General features: G+C 33.7%; 3 protein-coding genes across 3 annotated transcripts; 1 reads left to right on the plus strand and 2 right to left on the minus strand.

Moving 5' to 3' along the window:
• Positions 1-2,457: 2,457 nt before the first annotated feature.
• On the minus strand, positions 2,458-4,996 carry SLT1 (HSP20-like chaperones superfamily protein). Its single transcript, XM_079063270.1, has one exon. The coding sequence runs from the start codon at positions 4,161-4,163 to the stop codon at positions 2,664-2,666; it is 1,500 nt and encodes a 499-aa protein (XP_078919396.1). The 5' UTR covers positions 4,164-4,996; the 3' UTR covers positions 2,458-2,663.
• A 3,019-nt stretch (positions 4,997-8,015) lies between these two features.
• On the plus strand, positions 8,016-9,908 carry AUG1 (HAUS augmin-like complex subunit). The gene is made up of 5 exons (XM_079063271.1): positions 8,016-8,402; positions 8,624-8,891; positions 9,047-9,170; positions 9,340-9,477; positions 9,605-9,908. Exons 1-5 carry the CDS (start codon positions 8,129-8,131, stop codon positions 9,710-9,712), a joined length of 912 nt encoding a protein of 303 aa, XP_078919397.1. The 5' UTR covers positions 8,016-8,128; the 3' UTR covers positions 9,713-9,908.
• Positions 9,909-10,419: 511 nt separating this feature from the next.
• Positions 10,420-12,919, minus strand: LOC145128818 (mitochondrial fission 1 protein A-like). The gene is made up of 5 exons (XM_079063614.1): positions 12,728-12,919; positions 11,868-12,006; positions 11,626-11,747; positions 10,803-10,866; positions 10,420-10,738 (listed from the first exon to the last, which is right to left on the minus strand). Exons 1-5 carry the CDS (start codon positions 12,806-12,808, stop codon positions 10,653-10,655), a joined length of 492 nt encoding a protein of 163 aa, XP_078919740.1. The 5' UTR covers positions 12,809-12,919; the 3' UTR covers positions 10,420-10,652.
• Positions 12,920-14,176: the final 1,257 nt, after the last annotated feature.

A 14,176-nucleotide genomic window follows, 5' to 3' on the forward strand; every position in this document is an offset into this window, starting at 1 on the left:
GTCATTATATACACCATTGAGAAGAAGTTCAGTGCATGAGTTGATAATTCATGAACATAAAAAAACATGGTTTACACAAACAACTAGGGTTTGGACCATCCGCGCGATGCAGCGGAAATTCGGTATGTTGAAAACACAGTGCGACAATTTCGTGGGAGAAATTTTGAGACAACTTTCAACATAGTTTAAACATTCAAGCGTGTTTAGATCGTAACTTTATTTGTATACTTTTCTGGTTCACATTGCAAATTAGTTATCTGTAAAATGGAACGTAAAAGTATAAAATAAGATTTCAATCCAAACAATTATGTATGGAGGAGACAGACAAAAATAAATATTTGAAAGTGTATCTTGAATGGATTAATTTTATTATATAATACTACAATATATACCGTAAAAGTTTATAACGTTTAAATAAAAAGTAATATTAATAGAAATAAAAACTATAAAAACAATTATGTAAGGGACTAAAAACATTTAAACTATAATAAGGTATCAAAATTGTAACTTAAAAATTCGAATAAATTAATTTTAAAATTACGAAGGATAAAAACTGTTTAATAAAAAAAATATTAAGGTAGAAAATGTAAATATGAAATTTTTTATTAACAAAAATAAATTTGCTATAAATGCTTATTCCACATCTTATATTATATTCTATAAAACTTATATCTTGATCTGGACTTAGTCTTTTTTGGACTGAAATTATTAAAGCAAATGAACAATAATTATGTGAGTGAAACCGTAGTTGCGCGCGTTGTAGCGGGGACTTCTTTATTAAGCGCACACAAAAGTATAAATAGATTTATGTATGGATAAAACGGCAAAAACTAAGATTTGAAAGTGTATATTGTTTGGTTAATACCACAAATGACAATTAATTAAAAAATCATAATAACAAAAGTAATATTAATACAAATGAAAACTATAAAAAATTATATAATGGATGAAAAACGTTAATTTAAAATATAATAAGGAATCAAAGAAACTTACAATGACCAATAATTTATCTTTAAAATTATGAGGTATTAAAACTGTTAGACTAAAAATATTTGAAGATAGAAAACGTAAATATATAAAAGTTACTATGTGCAAATTTAAAGTTGTTATTTTCAGAGATCTTTATTTGATACATTGTATTAAAGGCTTTACAATTTAATTATGATTTGAAATTAGTAAAAAACAAAATGAAATGGATTTGTGAATAGAGCGAAAGAAAGAGAATGACGGCTATCCAAGGGCCAAAGTGAGTATATGGTATGACTATCCAATGACCAGGAATCAAGGTTGAAATGAATAGTAAATATGTGAGGAAAACTCTTTTTGATAATATATATATATATATATATATATATATATATATATATATATATATATATATATATATATATAAAATAAAATAAAAACTGGTACATAATTATTTACCATTGGACTTGATATGTACAGTTTTGTATTTTGTATTTGTTCCTAAACTTTAATACATTTTTTTGAATTTGAAAAGTAAATTGATTTACTTCAATGATCAAATCATCAAACTATAGCTTCATGAAAATATATGATTGGTTGTTAGCATATCCACAATCACACAAATCACATTATGGGAGACATTAAGTACAACATAAGGTTCACCATGTTCACTAATTTCCCTACAAATCACACAATCCCCTAATGGGAGACATCAATTAGAACAACGAGTTTACTCGACTTATTTGCCTGGTGGCAATTTCATCATCTTCTTTTTTTTTTTCCTTAAAAAAAAAGATAAATACATTCAAAATAAAATTTATCTATTCAGCAAGTAAAAGTTGAAATACGTTGCAAACTTACACAAATGTCCCCTGATGGGGTTTTTGTAGGCCTACTAATACGGATTCAAATTTAAACATAAAATATAACAAAAGGCTTCATCCATCTTGTATTGCTTTTTCCATGTCAACTTCCACAATCCCCAACAAAAGTTGATAATTCACTAAAAGTTGATTATTAAACAGTTACCCCAACTAACACCTCAACCTCCCAAATCCCCCTTTTAGAAGTGCCCAATGGACAATGGTGTGTCGACACATGTCAATACTAACATCCACCCAACATTCACTCAACATTGGATGTGAGTTTTGTGAAACCCAGATCCCATGATAACATTTAGCAGACTCACATAGTAACCTGGTTGGATGAAATACCTAAAATTTACATGGTCTGCAAAAAGTAGCGTCTTTTTATAACGTTTCTCTTATCTAATTCTGAATTCTTATGTGACTAGGATATTGTTGTTATATTAGACATAAGATAGCCGCCCATATGTGGAAACACAAAGATAAGTGGATATATTTTTCCACCAAGAAAGAAAAAGGGGTGACAACACCTTCCATAATCCAACATAAAAGGGAAGTTAAAACGACACCATAAATCTTGATATTGCCCAACAAAAGCAAACCATAAAAGATAAAACATAATATATGATTTTCAAAAGCTACCCATTTCGGGTCTATATAGAGGATAAATTTTGATTCATTAAATAGGTCCATCAATATCATACATTTAAGTTTAACTTGTATTTAGTTATAATTATTGTAGCAACCAATTACCAATCCATTATGCTAATACATGACTTGAGACAACAACACAATACATGATGACAGTAACTAGAAACGGGGAGGATTTTGTCAAGTCAACATAAGTTCATTACAACCAAGATGAGGGCGAAGACAAACACGCACTTCATGTTCTTCAGGCTCTTCACGAAGCTTTGGGACCAAAATTTCCAACACTGTCCCTGGTCCATCATAATAAGCTTCTATATTTGCATCTTCAGGAATACGGGTAGAGAGTGGAATTTCTCTGACAAATTCCCCAGGAGGGCAGTGTTCTAAAGAGGGATCAGTGAGCTTGAAGGTGCGATCACGTCTTTTTACAAATGGCATTCTAGAAACACTTATACAAGATACCTTAATAATGCCATGTGTAAGGGTATTCCTCCAAGACACTTTAACCTTTTGAAGATCAACAAATGGTAAACTTATAACAACCAAGTAACCTTCTTCATCTTCATATATTGTCTTTGCAGCTGTCACGGGCCCACACGCATTCCTCGCAACCCCAGAAAACTCATTCAACCAATAAGGCTCGTTTGGGTTGATTTCCATCTTTGGTAATCCATCAGGAGGATGATTATTAACGGTCAAACAGATATCTTCCAGCAACTCTTTCCTTTTCTTGATGCCAGTGCCAGGTGACAGGTCAGCATCCCCATTGGTATGATGAGTTGACAGATTTAGCCCTACTGACCCATTCAGCAACTTCTTTGACTGAGAATTTAAATTGTTGTTTCTTGTTACAGGTGGCCTTTCAAGTTCGAATTCGGTATTTGGAAGATTTCTCCATGAACTGAAATCACTAGCTTCAGATGGGATCAAGAAATTTAAATCTCTTCCAGTCAATTCTGTCCATCTTTTCAGTTCATCTTCATCGATTACTGTTAGATTAGGCAAAGGGACAACTTCAATTCCATGGACACATTGGGGATTTGAGAGGCCTCTGTAATGTTTTCTTTGCATTCTATGAGATCGAACAAAACCCTTATCAACACTGAAAGGAAAGGGGCGTTCCCCTTGTCTTGAATGCCCATTCATGTAACTTCTTAACTGCATCTTCCCCAATGCGTTTTCAGGTCTTTCTTTGAACACCCACATGTACATGTTCTCCATATCATGTTGGACCATGAAAACATCGAGATTGAGGTCTGATTTATCAAACCCAGAGACTCCATTGCTGTCTCTTACAATCTTGGATTTGGATTTCTCATTCAGAACTGGCCTAAAGTAAAAACTGAAGAAGAACCAAGCACCCCATATGCTATCTACTCTTTTGGCACACTTTCTTCCGACTTTAGGGACGTTCAGGAAGCTTTCAGTTTCGTATAGCTGTGAGACTAGTCCAACTCCAACATCGAGAACTTCACACTGATCTTGATTCCATGAGGGTGGGGAGGTTCTTTCATCTGAGAGAGGGAGATTGATGTCGGGAGGACGGGTGGGGTTGATGATCTGGTGACTCATTTCTAGGTCTAAATCATCGTGAGAAGAAGAGGCGCTGGAATCCATTGACAGAAAAGTTGAAGGATGATGATTTAACATTAAAAACCCAGTGAGAAGAGAATCTCCCATCTCACGAAATCACACTTCTAAGAGCTATAAGTTGAGATCGTGGATTTGAATTCTTCATCACAAGGCTCATTTTAATATGGACTCAGACGATCCTAAAAACTAAAGAAAGATGGATTCAGCTTTCATATTACTAGCTGAATACAAAAAAAAAAAAACCCAATTTTTTCTGAATTATTATGATCGAAGACTCAAACTTTTTGTACGGATGAAAGAGAGAGAGAGAGAGAGAGAGAGAGAGAGAGAGAGTATTTGGGCAGATGAATCGGGAAATAAATATATCTGAACAGAAGAATGATTTACCTAGATGAAAACTATATCCAGGTCACCTCCTAACACATGAATCTCCATATATCGAATCAAGATCAAGAGAAATTCCATGGTATTTATGACAGGAACAGAAGAAAAAACCGATATTTATTGAATCAGATGCAGCAGAGAAGACAGCCCTACCAATCTATGAAGCCAAGTCCCAAAAAGAGGACTAAATCAGAGGGGATCTTGGAAGAGTACCTTTTGGGATAAGCATTAACTATGAGAAAGACAGAAAGACCCGTGGGACTTTGGCTACTGTTAATAGTCTTCACCATCCTCCTCATCTACGTTGCTCCTCTAATTACCAAAAATTCTGCAAGCCGTTCACTTTAGGGTTAGTAAGTCGATGAGAAAGGGTATAGACATAGAAGACGAAGAGGCAGATGAATGAACGAGAAAGAGAGAAAGAGAGATGGTTTTATGGAATCGTGTGGAAGTGGAGAGAGGGAGAGACGTATGTGGATTTGGGAGAGATTTAAGATTTGGGTCTGTGGGAGTGAGAAAGGAAGTGGCCGATCCACCCTGGATAATATTAACGGTGACGGTGGCGTTGCTTCACCATGTCATGTCATGTGTCCAGTCGGTGAATGGCTAAAAATCATAACGTCAAATGCTAAAACACCTACTCGACTTCTTCAGTAAAATTTTGATTTTTACACTGTCTATCCGACTTAATAATAAAAAGAAAGAGAAAAATAAGAAAAAGTAGAGAAAGAAAAGGTTTGGAATAAAAAGATATATTCTATTTTTATATTTACGGAGTATAACGAATTGTTTGATAATGGAAAATAGAACCACCTTGAAAAAATCATAATACGCAATCTTTTCTTTATATTATGTTAAAAAGGTAAATACGATAAATGAAAAAACTTTATATTTGTATTGGATTGTATATCTCTCCAAATCCGTTCATTTTAGAGGGAAAATTATGATGAAAGGTTATCAATAACCTATTTTCCATTATTTTCATTTCCTTTCATTAAAAAAAGACAAAACTTTAAAAATGGTCCTTATGGTTTCATAAAATCTGAAGTTTGGTCGCTAATTTACAAAAACCTCACGGATGGTCCCTGTGGTTTCAAAACTTTTAATGTTTAGTCATTCCGCCTAACCCCGTCAGCCTTCTACCGTTAAATGAGGGGCATTTTCGTCATTTCAATACACATGGACCATTTATGAGGTTTTCGCTTAATTATTATTTTTTTTAAAAAAAAGAAAAAATAATATTTAATATCCAAGGGTCCCACATCTCTCTCTCTCTCTCTCTCTCTCTCTCTCTCAAATTTTCCCTATATATCACATCCACCTCAACCCTTCTCTCCTTTCTTCTTCGACATCCTCTACTTTTCTTCAGTCCTTTTTTGCTTTTTCTAATTACCCAGGCCACATGAGCCTCTGTTTCAACGTCCTAGTTCTATCAGGTGAGAGGGATTCGCTTAGATTTCATTCAGTTTCTTCTTTTTCTGTTCAAAAGTGTTTCAGATTTGGGGTTGTGTTAGGTTGATCTATGGGGATGTTGTGGGTTTCTAAGTTTTTTGACTGATTTTTTCGGAACTGAAGGCTACCGATCTTAGTGTAACTTTTTTTTTTGGAATTGTTTTAGAGTGGACAACTTGGTTTTTACGATTGATTATATCAGAAAATTTGTTTTATTTTATGTCTGATTAATTTTGATTACATATAATAAGCACAAACTTAGATTTCGAGGAAGGCATCGATTCAGAGAACCCTCTTCAAATCGAGATACCCACTGGTGTTCATCGTCGTTTCAGGCGGTGTTCTTCAGATTATGATTTTTTGACCAGGTTTTCGTTTCAGATATATCCTTTGACTTCTGGATTATGGTTTCTTTTTAAATCTGAGACTAAGAACAAGATCGGTAATTTGCAAAGAACCTACTTGTCCTTCATAATGATGATGAAGACGAGCTCTTAGCATTCTTAATATTATATCCGAAGCAAGCTGTAAGTGCATATTTGGGGATAATCTCTGCAAATCAAAACCTACAACTTTTTAGCAAAATTGAGAGATTTATAGTTACTTTTTAATACCTTAAGAACTTGCAGAGGATCAAGAGATTCTCTATGGTTATGAAACCACAGGGACCATTTTTGAAGTTGTCTTAAAAAAATTGGGAAAACACCAATCGATTCTATTATCAATAACCAATAATTAATTACAAGTTTGCAACATTACAACCAAACACCAATCGATTCTATTATCTCATTTATTCAATTACCTCAATCGTTTCATTTTTGTTGTCCTTTCTTTCTGTAATCAATCAGACGACCCAAAACATGAAAATGAGTTGATCCTAAAAATAATATACACCTGAAATTAGTTCGATTCTCATTTAATTTTTTTTTTGAAACGGAAAATACAAATATTATAATCTACTCCTAAACTAACATCTAATTCCACCTAGGTCCATCACCGGACTTGAACCATCGACCTCAAGGAGGGAGGGCACCACCTGATATTAGACCTGACAAACGTGTCGTGTCGTGTCGGGTTCATGCCGTGTCAAGACATTAAACGGGTTGAGAGTGCTTGACCCTAACCCGACCCGTTTAATTATCGTGTCGTGACGTGTCAACCCGTTTATTTTCGTGTCGGGTTTCGGGTTAAGGTTTAAACCTTATAAATATGTTGTGTCATGTCGGGTTGAAACATTTTAAAGGTTGAAAAGTAAGACTCGTGGAGGAAAAAAACTGAGAAAGTGAAATACTGGAGTTGGGAGGTGGAACGGAAAAAAAATTATACTCCCTCCGTCCCATATTTATTGTCCATTTTTGACTTTTGAAGTTTTTATTTTTCTACTTTGACCTTAAATAGTTTTATTTGTGTTATAAATTACTTGATAAAACTTATAACAATGAAAAGACATTTAAAACACAATTCATTCATTTATTTTGCATTAAGTGTTATATATCAAAAACAAAAATATTTAAGATCAAATTTGAAGAATAAAGACTTCAACAGTCAAAATTGAACAATAAATATGGGACGGAGGTAGTGGTAAATTTAGAAAGCAAAATGGAAATAGTTAAGAGTTAGGATGCAAATGAGATAGGTAGTGATGAGGAGTAAAATTAAGTCACTTTGAAAGTTTGAATTTTACTTTTAATTCTTGAATTTGGGCCACTACAAATGTATAATATTGAAAATATTTATAAAAATATGAAATAAATATATATATAATTAAACGGGTCATCTTCGAGTCATCTTCGAGTTGAAAGTCTTGACCATAACCCTACCCGTTTAATTATCGTGTCGTGTCGTGTCAACCCATGTACATAAATGGGTCGAAATCTCTGACCCTAACCCGCTAACTTCGTGTCGTGTTGTCGTGTCGTGCCAGATTTTGCCAGGTCTACCTGATATCGCAGGGCTAGAAGCCCTTTGGTATTTAAAATTTTAAATGAATCGAAATTGCTAGCAACTTGGTAAAAAATAAAATAAAAATACAACGTTGACTATATTCCCCATCGACCGGCCTCTATGCAAAGCCCTACCGGATCTGTATTAACGTCCGTTACCCGGTTTCCATTATTTTCAAAATACCGGTTTTAATATTTGAATCTAATCGCCCCCAAATTCGAACCTCACCATCTTACCAAGAACCCTAAATAAAGGGGATCATAATAGAGAGAATGAGTGACACACCCGATCTCACACCTTCATCTGCAAACGAGTTGTCAAAAACTAGCAGCGGATCTTTCGATGCCAACCGAATAGGGGAGGTGAAATCTTGGCTGGCTTCCCAATTCGATGCGGCTGGCAAAGATCATGTCCCCGATTTTGAGTATACCCCTCGCAGCATTTCGCATTTACATAATCTGGCCACAATTTCTCAAGCCAAAACGCAAGCTGCCACCATAATTGCCAATGATTTTCGTCTTAAAGCTTCCGAATATCGCTCCCAAGGTTGTCACTTTTTTCTGTGCATTTTTATGTTCTCAATTTACTCGAGATCTACTTACCAGGCCATGTTTGTGTAATGCTTATGCTTCTCAAATCTCAAACCTTTGTTTCGCCTGAAATTTACCCTAATAGAGGAGAATTACATAGCACTCTTTGTTTTCATTGTCTGTTATTACATTTTGATATTCTGATTTGTATGTTTCTTCTTAATTTGGGTTTGATAGCTGCAAGGATAAGAGAGATATTAGAGAATGTGGGGTTAGCACAAGAAGGTTTGCCTGCAAATGTGGTTGCATCATCACAAGTTCTTGCTAATGTGGCAAATTTGCTGAACATTAGAGACACCGAGCTGAGTAGTTTTCTTGTGGCCATGGGAGATGTATCACTAAGGAAGACTGGAGTAGAAGATAAGAGGGCTAAAGTGCAAAAGGAGTCGAAGATTCTTCTTGATTACACTCGGAAAGCCATAGCAAGGCTGACTTATTTGAAAAGGTAAATCCACCTGTATGATTAAAGTGAATGGTAGTTAGGTATAATATATTTACATTTATCTGAATAATCAGTTTCTTACCATGTCCATGTAGATAAAGAAAAAAAAGATTGGAAAATGGAAATATATGAATTCTAATTTATGTTTGTTTTGGTAGAACACTTTCACAACTGGAAGATGATGTGGCTCCTTGTGAGGCTCAAATGGAGAGTTGGAATACAAACCTGTCGATTATGATTTCAAAAGAGAGACAATATCTTCAGCAATATTCCAACTACAAGGTTAGGTTCCAGTTGTATTTTGTCTTACATATGAATTTGCTATGAATAAATAATGGAAGTGTGTTAGAATTTGATATGAAAGTAGTTTTAATTGAAGTGTAACATCATTATGAAAAAATGTGAGGTAGATGTGTTTTGTTTGATAAAAATTAGTTTGTAATTGTAACAGGCGATGCTTACTCGTGTGGGGTACACCCCTGAGATCAGTCATGGAATGTTGGTGGAAATGGCCGAGCATAGAAAAGATTTAGACAAGAAGACAAAGCCTATTCTTGACACTTTGAGAAGCTATCAAGACTTGCCCCCGGTAAGTTTTTCAACTGAAAAAACAACAACATGTTGTGTAGTTATCTTATATTGATTTGAGGATAGTTAGTATTATAATGAGGCTATTTAAGGGAGGGTTTGAAAATTGAAATGTTGGTTGGTTGCAGGATAAAGCATTGGCTGCACTTGCTATTGAGGATAAGAAAAGGCAATATAATGCTGCTGAGAAGTATCTTGAAGATGTATTGCAATCCGCTCTTGCTGCCTCTGATTGAACTTTCAACTTTGAAGAGATATATATGATACTACTTCTTGTATAGAAAACGAGCCAACTTTTGATTCTGCATTTGGTAGAACAAAGAAATGTGGAAAGATAAAGATATTGAGATTTCCTTTTAGGGGATTTGATTTCGAACTAAAGTTTTTTGTTGTATGATAATTTGATGAAATTATGCCCCCTTTGTGATGCAAGTGACAACCTCAACCAAAGATCAAAAATAACATATATATATATATATAAGCAACTTGCTTGGTTAGTTATTTAAGGTATTTTATTTTTCATTACATTCCAATTAGTTGTGGGTTAGATAGATTTCTAAAATGTATCTTTTGCTATTTATATTATATTTAGTTGTTGATGCACTAACAACATCCCTAGGGAACAAGTCTAATCCTAGCCTGTCACACAACCGGTCCCTTAACCTATTCTTGTCCTTGAATCATGGCTCCAATATTCAACCAAATGTTCATAGCTGGTCTTAGGTGCTGTTTAGATTCAGGTCACTCTGAATTGGTCATAGTTCAACGCATTTGATACAGCCTTTGAATGGTTAAGAAACCCTACATTCTCTTAACCATTAAGAGGCTGACTGGAAACATTTCATAACTAAATGGTTCGGTTTTATCAAACAGCCTCTTAACCAATTCCCCCTATCTCTAGTCCTTTTAATCATCTCTAGCTTTGAATAAACCACAACTAAAATGATGCAATCTCAACATTTGCAAGTTGCATGCATGTGTTAATAATGGATGTATACACGCACTACATTATTATAAAATCAAGCTCAAAAAAAAACCTTCTACACAGCAACAACCGACAAATACTAAATCAAAACAATCAAAGCTGTGAAATGTGAATAGTTTCTGTTTTGTCAACAAAAAGGGGTCTATGTGATGTTATTGTTGATGTAGACAATAGACATATGATGATGATGATTAATTCCTTCGGACCAAGGCTGCAGCAATTCCACCAGCTATAAGCCCCACAGCAGTAGCAGTGATTCCGATTCCGATCACACCATCTGCGGAATGGAATTGGAAACGTTAATATTTATGACCAAATCCATAACAATACCAAAACAACACCTTTTGTGATGCGATCTTCAATCGCCTTCTTCAGTGATAAAGCTTGCCTCCAATCTGGTGCAATCTACAATACAAAACCACCACATCACTTAATCACTCATAAAATCAATCACATTTCCATGTCAAAAATAACAAACACAACAAACAATGTAAATCAGACAAAGTCAATGATTCCTATTAAATAACTTGACTTAATGTGTTAGTAGTATCATCATACCAGTTTCCGAACCTTAGAATTTGCTACGTTGTAATTACTTGTTATATTTAACACTTTTTATTTAGGTATTTCAGAAATATATAATTTTATTTATATCAAATATATAAAAATCAATATCATTATTATATCAGATAATTTTTGTTGGGACATTTCATTAATTTGTAATCTTTTTTTCATTTAGAATTTACATTCAGACCGGTTATCAAACAAATAACCATTTTTCATTCGCATTAGTTCCAAACAAAAGGGTAAAATAGTCATTGACGGTTCATTCAGCTCAAATAAGAAACAACATTTGTTCATATAGCACTCAATAAAGAAAAAAGAGAAACAGACCTGAGAGTTTCCTTAATCATATGATTATTATTGGTCCATATTTCCTATCAAGCACTTAATCATATGATTACTATCAAACAGAGAAGAGAGTGTCAACTTGGGGGGGGGGGGGGGGGGGATTTTTGTCTTTTTTCCTTGTGGGGTGGGTTGCAAGGAGAAGGATTTGAAGATAGTTTTTTTTTTCTTTTTTATGCAAATGACATACTTTTGGAAGCTTCCTTAGCTATTTCTTATATAAAAAGATTTAGCAAGAGAAGAAAAAGAAGTAACCTCTAAACATTGTTCAAGAAGCTGTCTACTCCTTGAAAAGTCACCACTTCTGTAATAGCCAACAGCCAGAAGATATAATTTCTCTCTCCTTTGCAATGGACTGTTAGTGTTCCCTATTGAAGCTGCAGACACAACAAGTTCAATTGGTTTCAAGTTTATAGCATGACGTGAGCATTTAATATAAACGTTAGGTTTTTTATATTAAAAATACCATAAAAAAAATTATAATCTATATTAATTACCTTCAAGCATAGCTATTCCACGCTGCACATCATCTGGTTGCCTAGAATGAACCAATGCCCAAGATAAGCGCATGATGCCCTCACTCTTTGTGTCCTCAGAGGCATCATTTGGAGCCTCAGCAACTTCTTTCTCACAACCCTGTTAAACATTACGACTCATTAAGTAGCATACTTTTACAGATGCTAAAGTGGAAAAGATGATAATAGGAACTGCTCAGAGTCAACTAAGTAAATTAGGTCATACAACAAGTAGAAGTCGAACAACATGGTTTCAAACTTAAATCATGAACCCAAACCTCTAATTGCATATTCCTACTCACATCCAGTTTTAGCTCCCTCCTTATGACTCGTATCGCCATAAAAAGGTTGAACACAAAGAATGTAACTGTATCCAATATCCCAAGCTAACCTCTCGATGCTAGCATAGAACAAATAACCAACAAACTACGATCAGAGTAATTCAATGAGGTGAATTCAATCCAGTCTTGGTTGTCAGAGATCAGCCGATAAAGGTACAAATGATCACAAACTTTTGAAAGACCTAAAAGATCAATTTGGGTGTTAATTACATACCTCAAAAGAAACTATTACCACATTCATTAGTCTATGTTAGCAAGAGCAGGCGATAATTTCCAAATACTATGACAACGTACAAAGAAAACCATAACAATGAAACGCTCTCTCTAAAATTATTTCATTTCTCGCTTCCTAACAATTCCATGGATGCGAGAAGAATACGATGGCACATCTTCTTTAAACATTTTGATAGCAATAATCTTCTAAACGCGTGACAATATCAATAATCAATCAAATAACTGGACGGAAGCAAATCAAAGAGCGAGAATCGATAAAGTTTTTACCGCAATGATGTCGCGAGAGCACCATGGGAGCTGATCTCCACCGGAGAAGAAGGCACTGACGGATTCGAAGAAGTTGTTCATCTTTGCCTCACTGACGTTATGAAAATTGTAAACCGAAACGTAGACACAGAAAATGGAACTTTGGGGATACAGGTTTGCTTTCACACCAAACAAAGATCTAAATTTGTAAATTACTTTTTCCAAAATAGATATTATATTTTGTTTAGATAAATCCAAAAGGATTTTTTTTTAAGGAAAATGACTTGTCGACTTAAGAGGGAGAGGGTACTCTCATTTCATCATTTTTTTTCCCTGTAATACGTCCATTTTTCCATTTACTTATCAAAAATTAGAAAATTGTCATCTGACTTTCATTTTTCTTAAATGTATTTTATACAAATATGATATTTGTTTTATAGGAAATTAAAATTCTAATATATTTTTATAATTTTTTAATATATATATATATATAATTATAATTTAATAAATATTAAAAAACTAAAAAAAATAAACCGACCAATCAAACGAGAAGAGAGAACATGGTATCCTGTCCTCACCCCTTCCCTGGTGTAGTTTAGCATAATATGATTTCAATTTCATGCCCTCCTTCCCACACCATTCCTCCCTGTGTTATGGTGATGAGAAAAAGGAAAAAAAAATTACATTTGACTTGAAATATAAATAATGTTTAATCTACTAATATATCAACCAGTTAGTTCATCTTTCTAATTTCGGTAGTAACTATTTATCTATCAACATGTTACCAAGTGTCAGTTTAGTTATTTAACTGAAATTAAAATAACTTTTCTATGACCTTATTCACATAAAATGTTAGTAGAGCAATTTATTGACATAAAATATGATCTTAATAATATATAATATATTATTAAGGGAAATTAAGTAACATCCGAAGATCTAGGAGATATAACTTTTTTATGACCTTCTTCGGATGTAGTCTTTAGAAGAATTAGCTTTACCATTCAAAAAGGCTTAGCGGCACAGCTTGTTGCCCGTTTGCAATTTTTGTACGATGACAATTAAAATATTGATGAAATGAAATTTTTGTATTGATTAAGTAATTTAATAAGTATTTGAAAAAAATAATCAACATTTTATAAATTTGTAAAATAACCATAATCTTCGGAATAGTTTATTCCGAAGAGACATCCGGGATACCGGAGTAGAATTCTTGAGTAGCATTCTAGAACAATTTTTATTGTTATTAAAAAGAATTAATCATTTTTTGTGTTTGTTTATGGTTTTATATGGTTTTTGAAAAATAAACTCTATTTATTGCCAAAAAAATATGGTTTTTGAAAAATAAACCGTATGTATTGCAAAAAATAACAATGCTTGAAACCTTTAAATATATTACCAAAAGTAATAATTAGAAAAAGTTAAATATGTTTTAAATAATACTACAATGTTAAAGTGGACCCTTATTTTATC

Source organism: Lactuca virosa, chromosome 8 (genome assembly GCF_052849685.1).
Source record: "Lactuca virosa cultivar CGN04683 chromosome 8, Lactuca_virosa_CGN04683_v6, whole genome shotgun sequence".
NCBI lineage: Eukaryota > Viridiplantae > Streptophyta > Magnoliopsida > Asterales > Asteraceae > Lactuca > Lactuca virosa.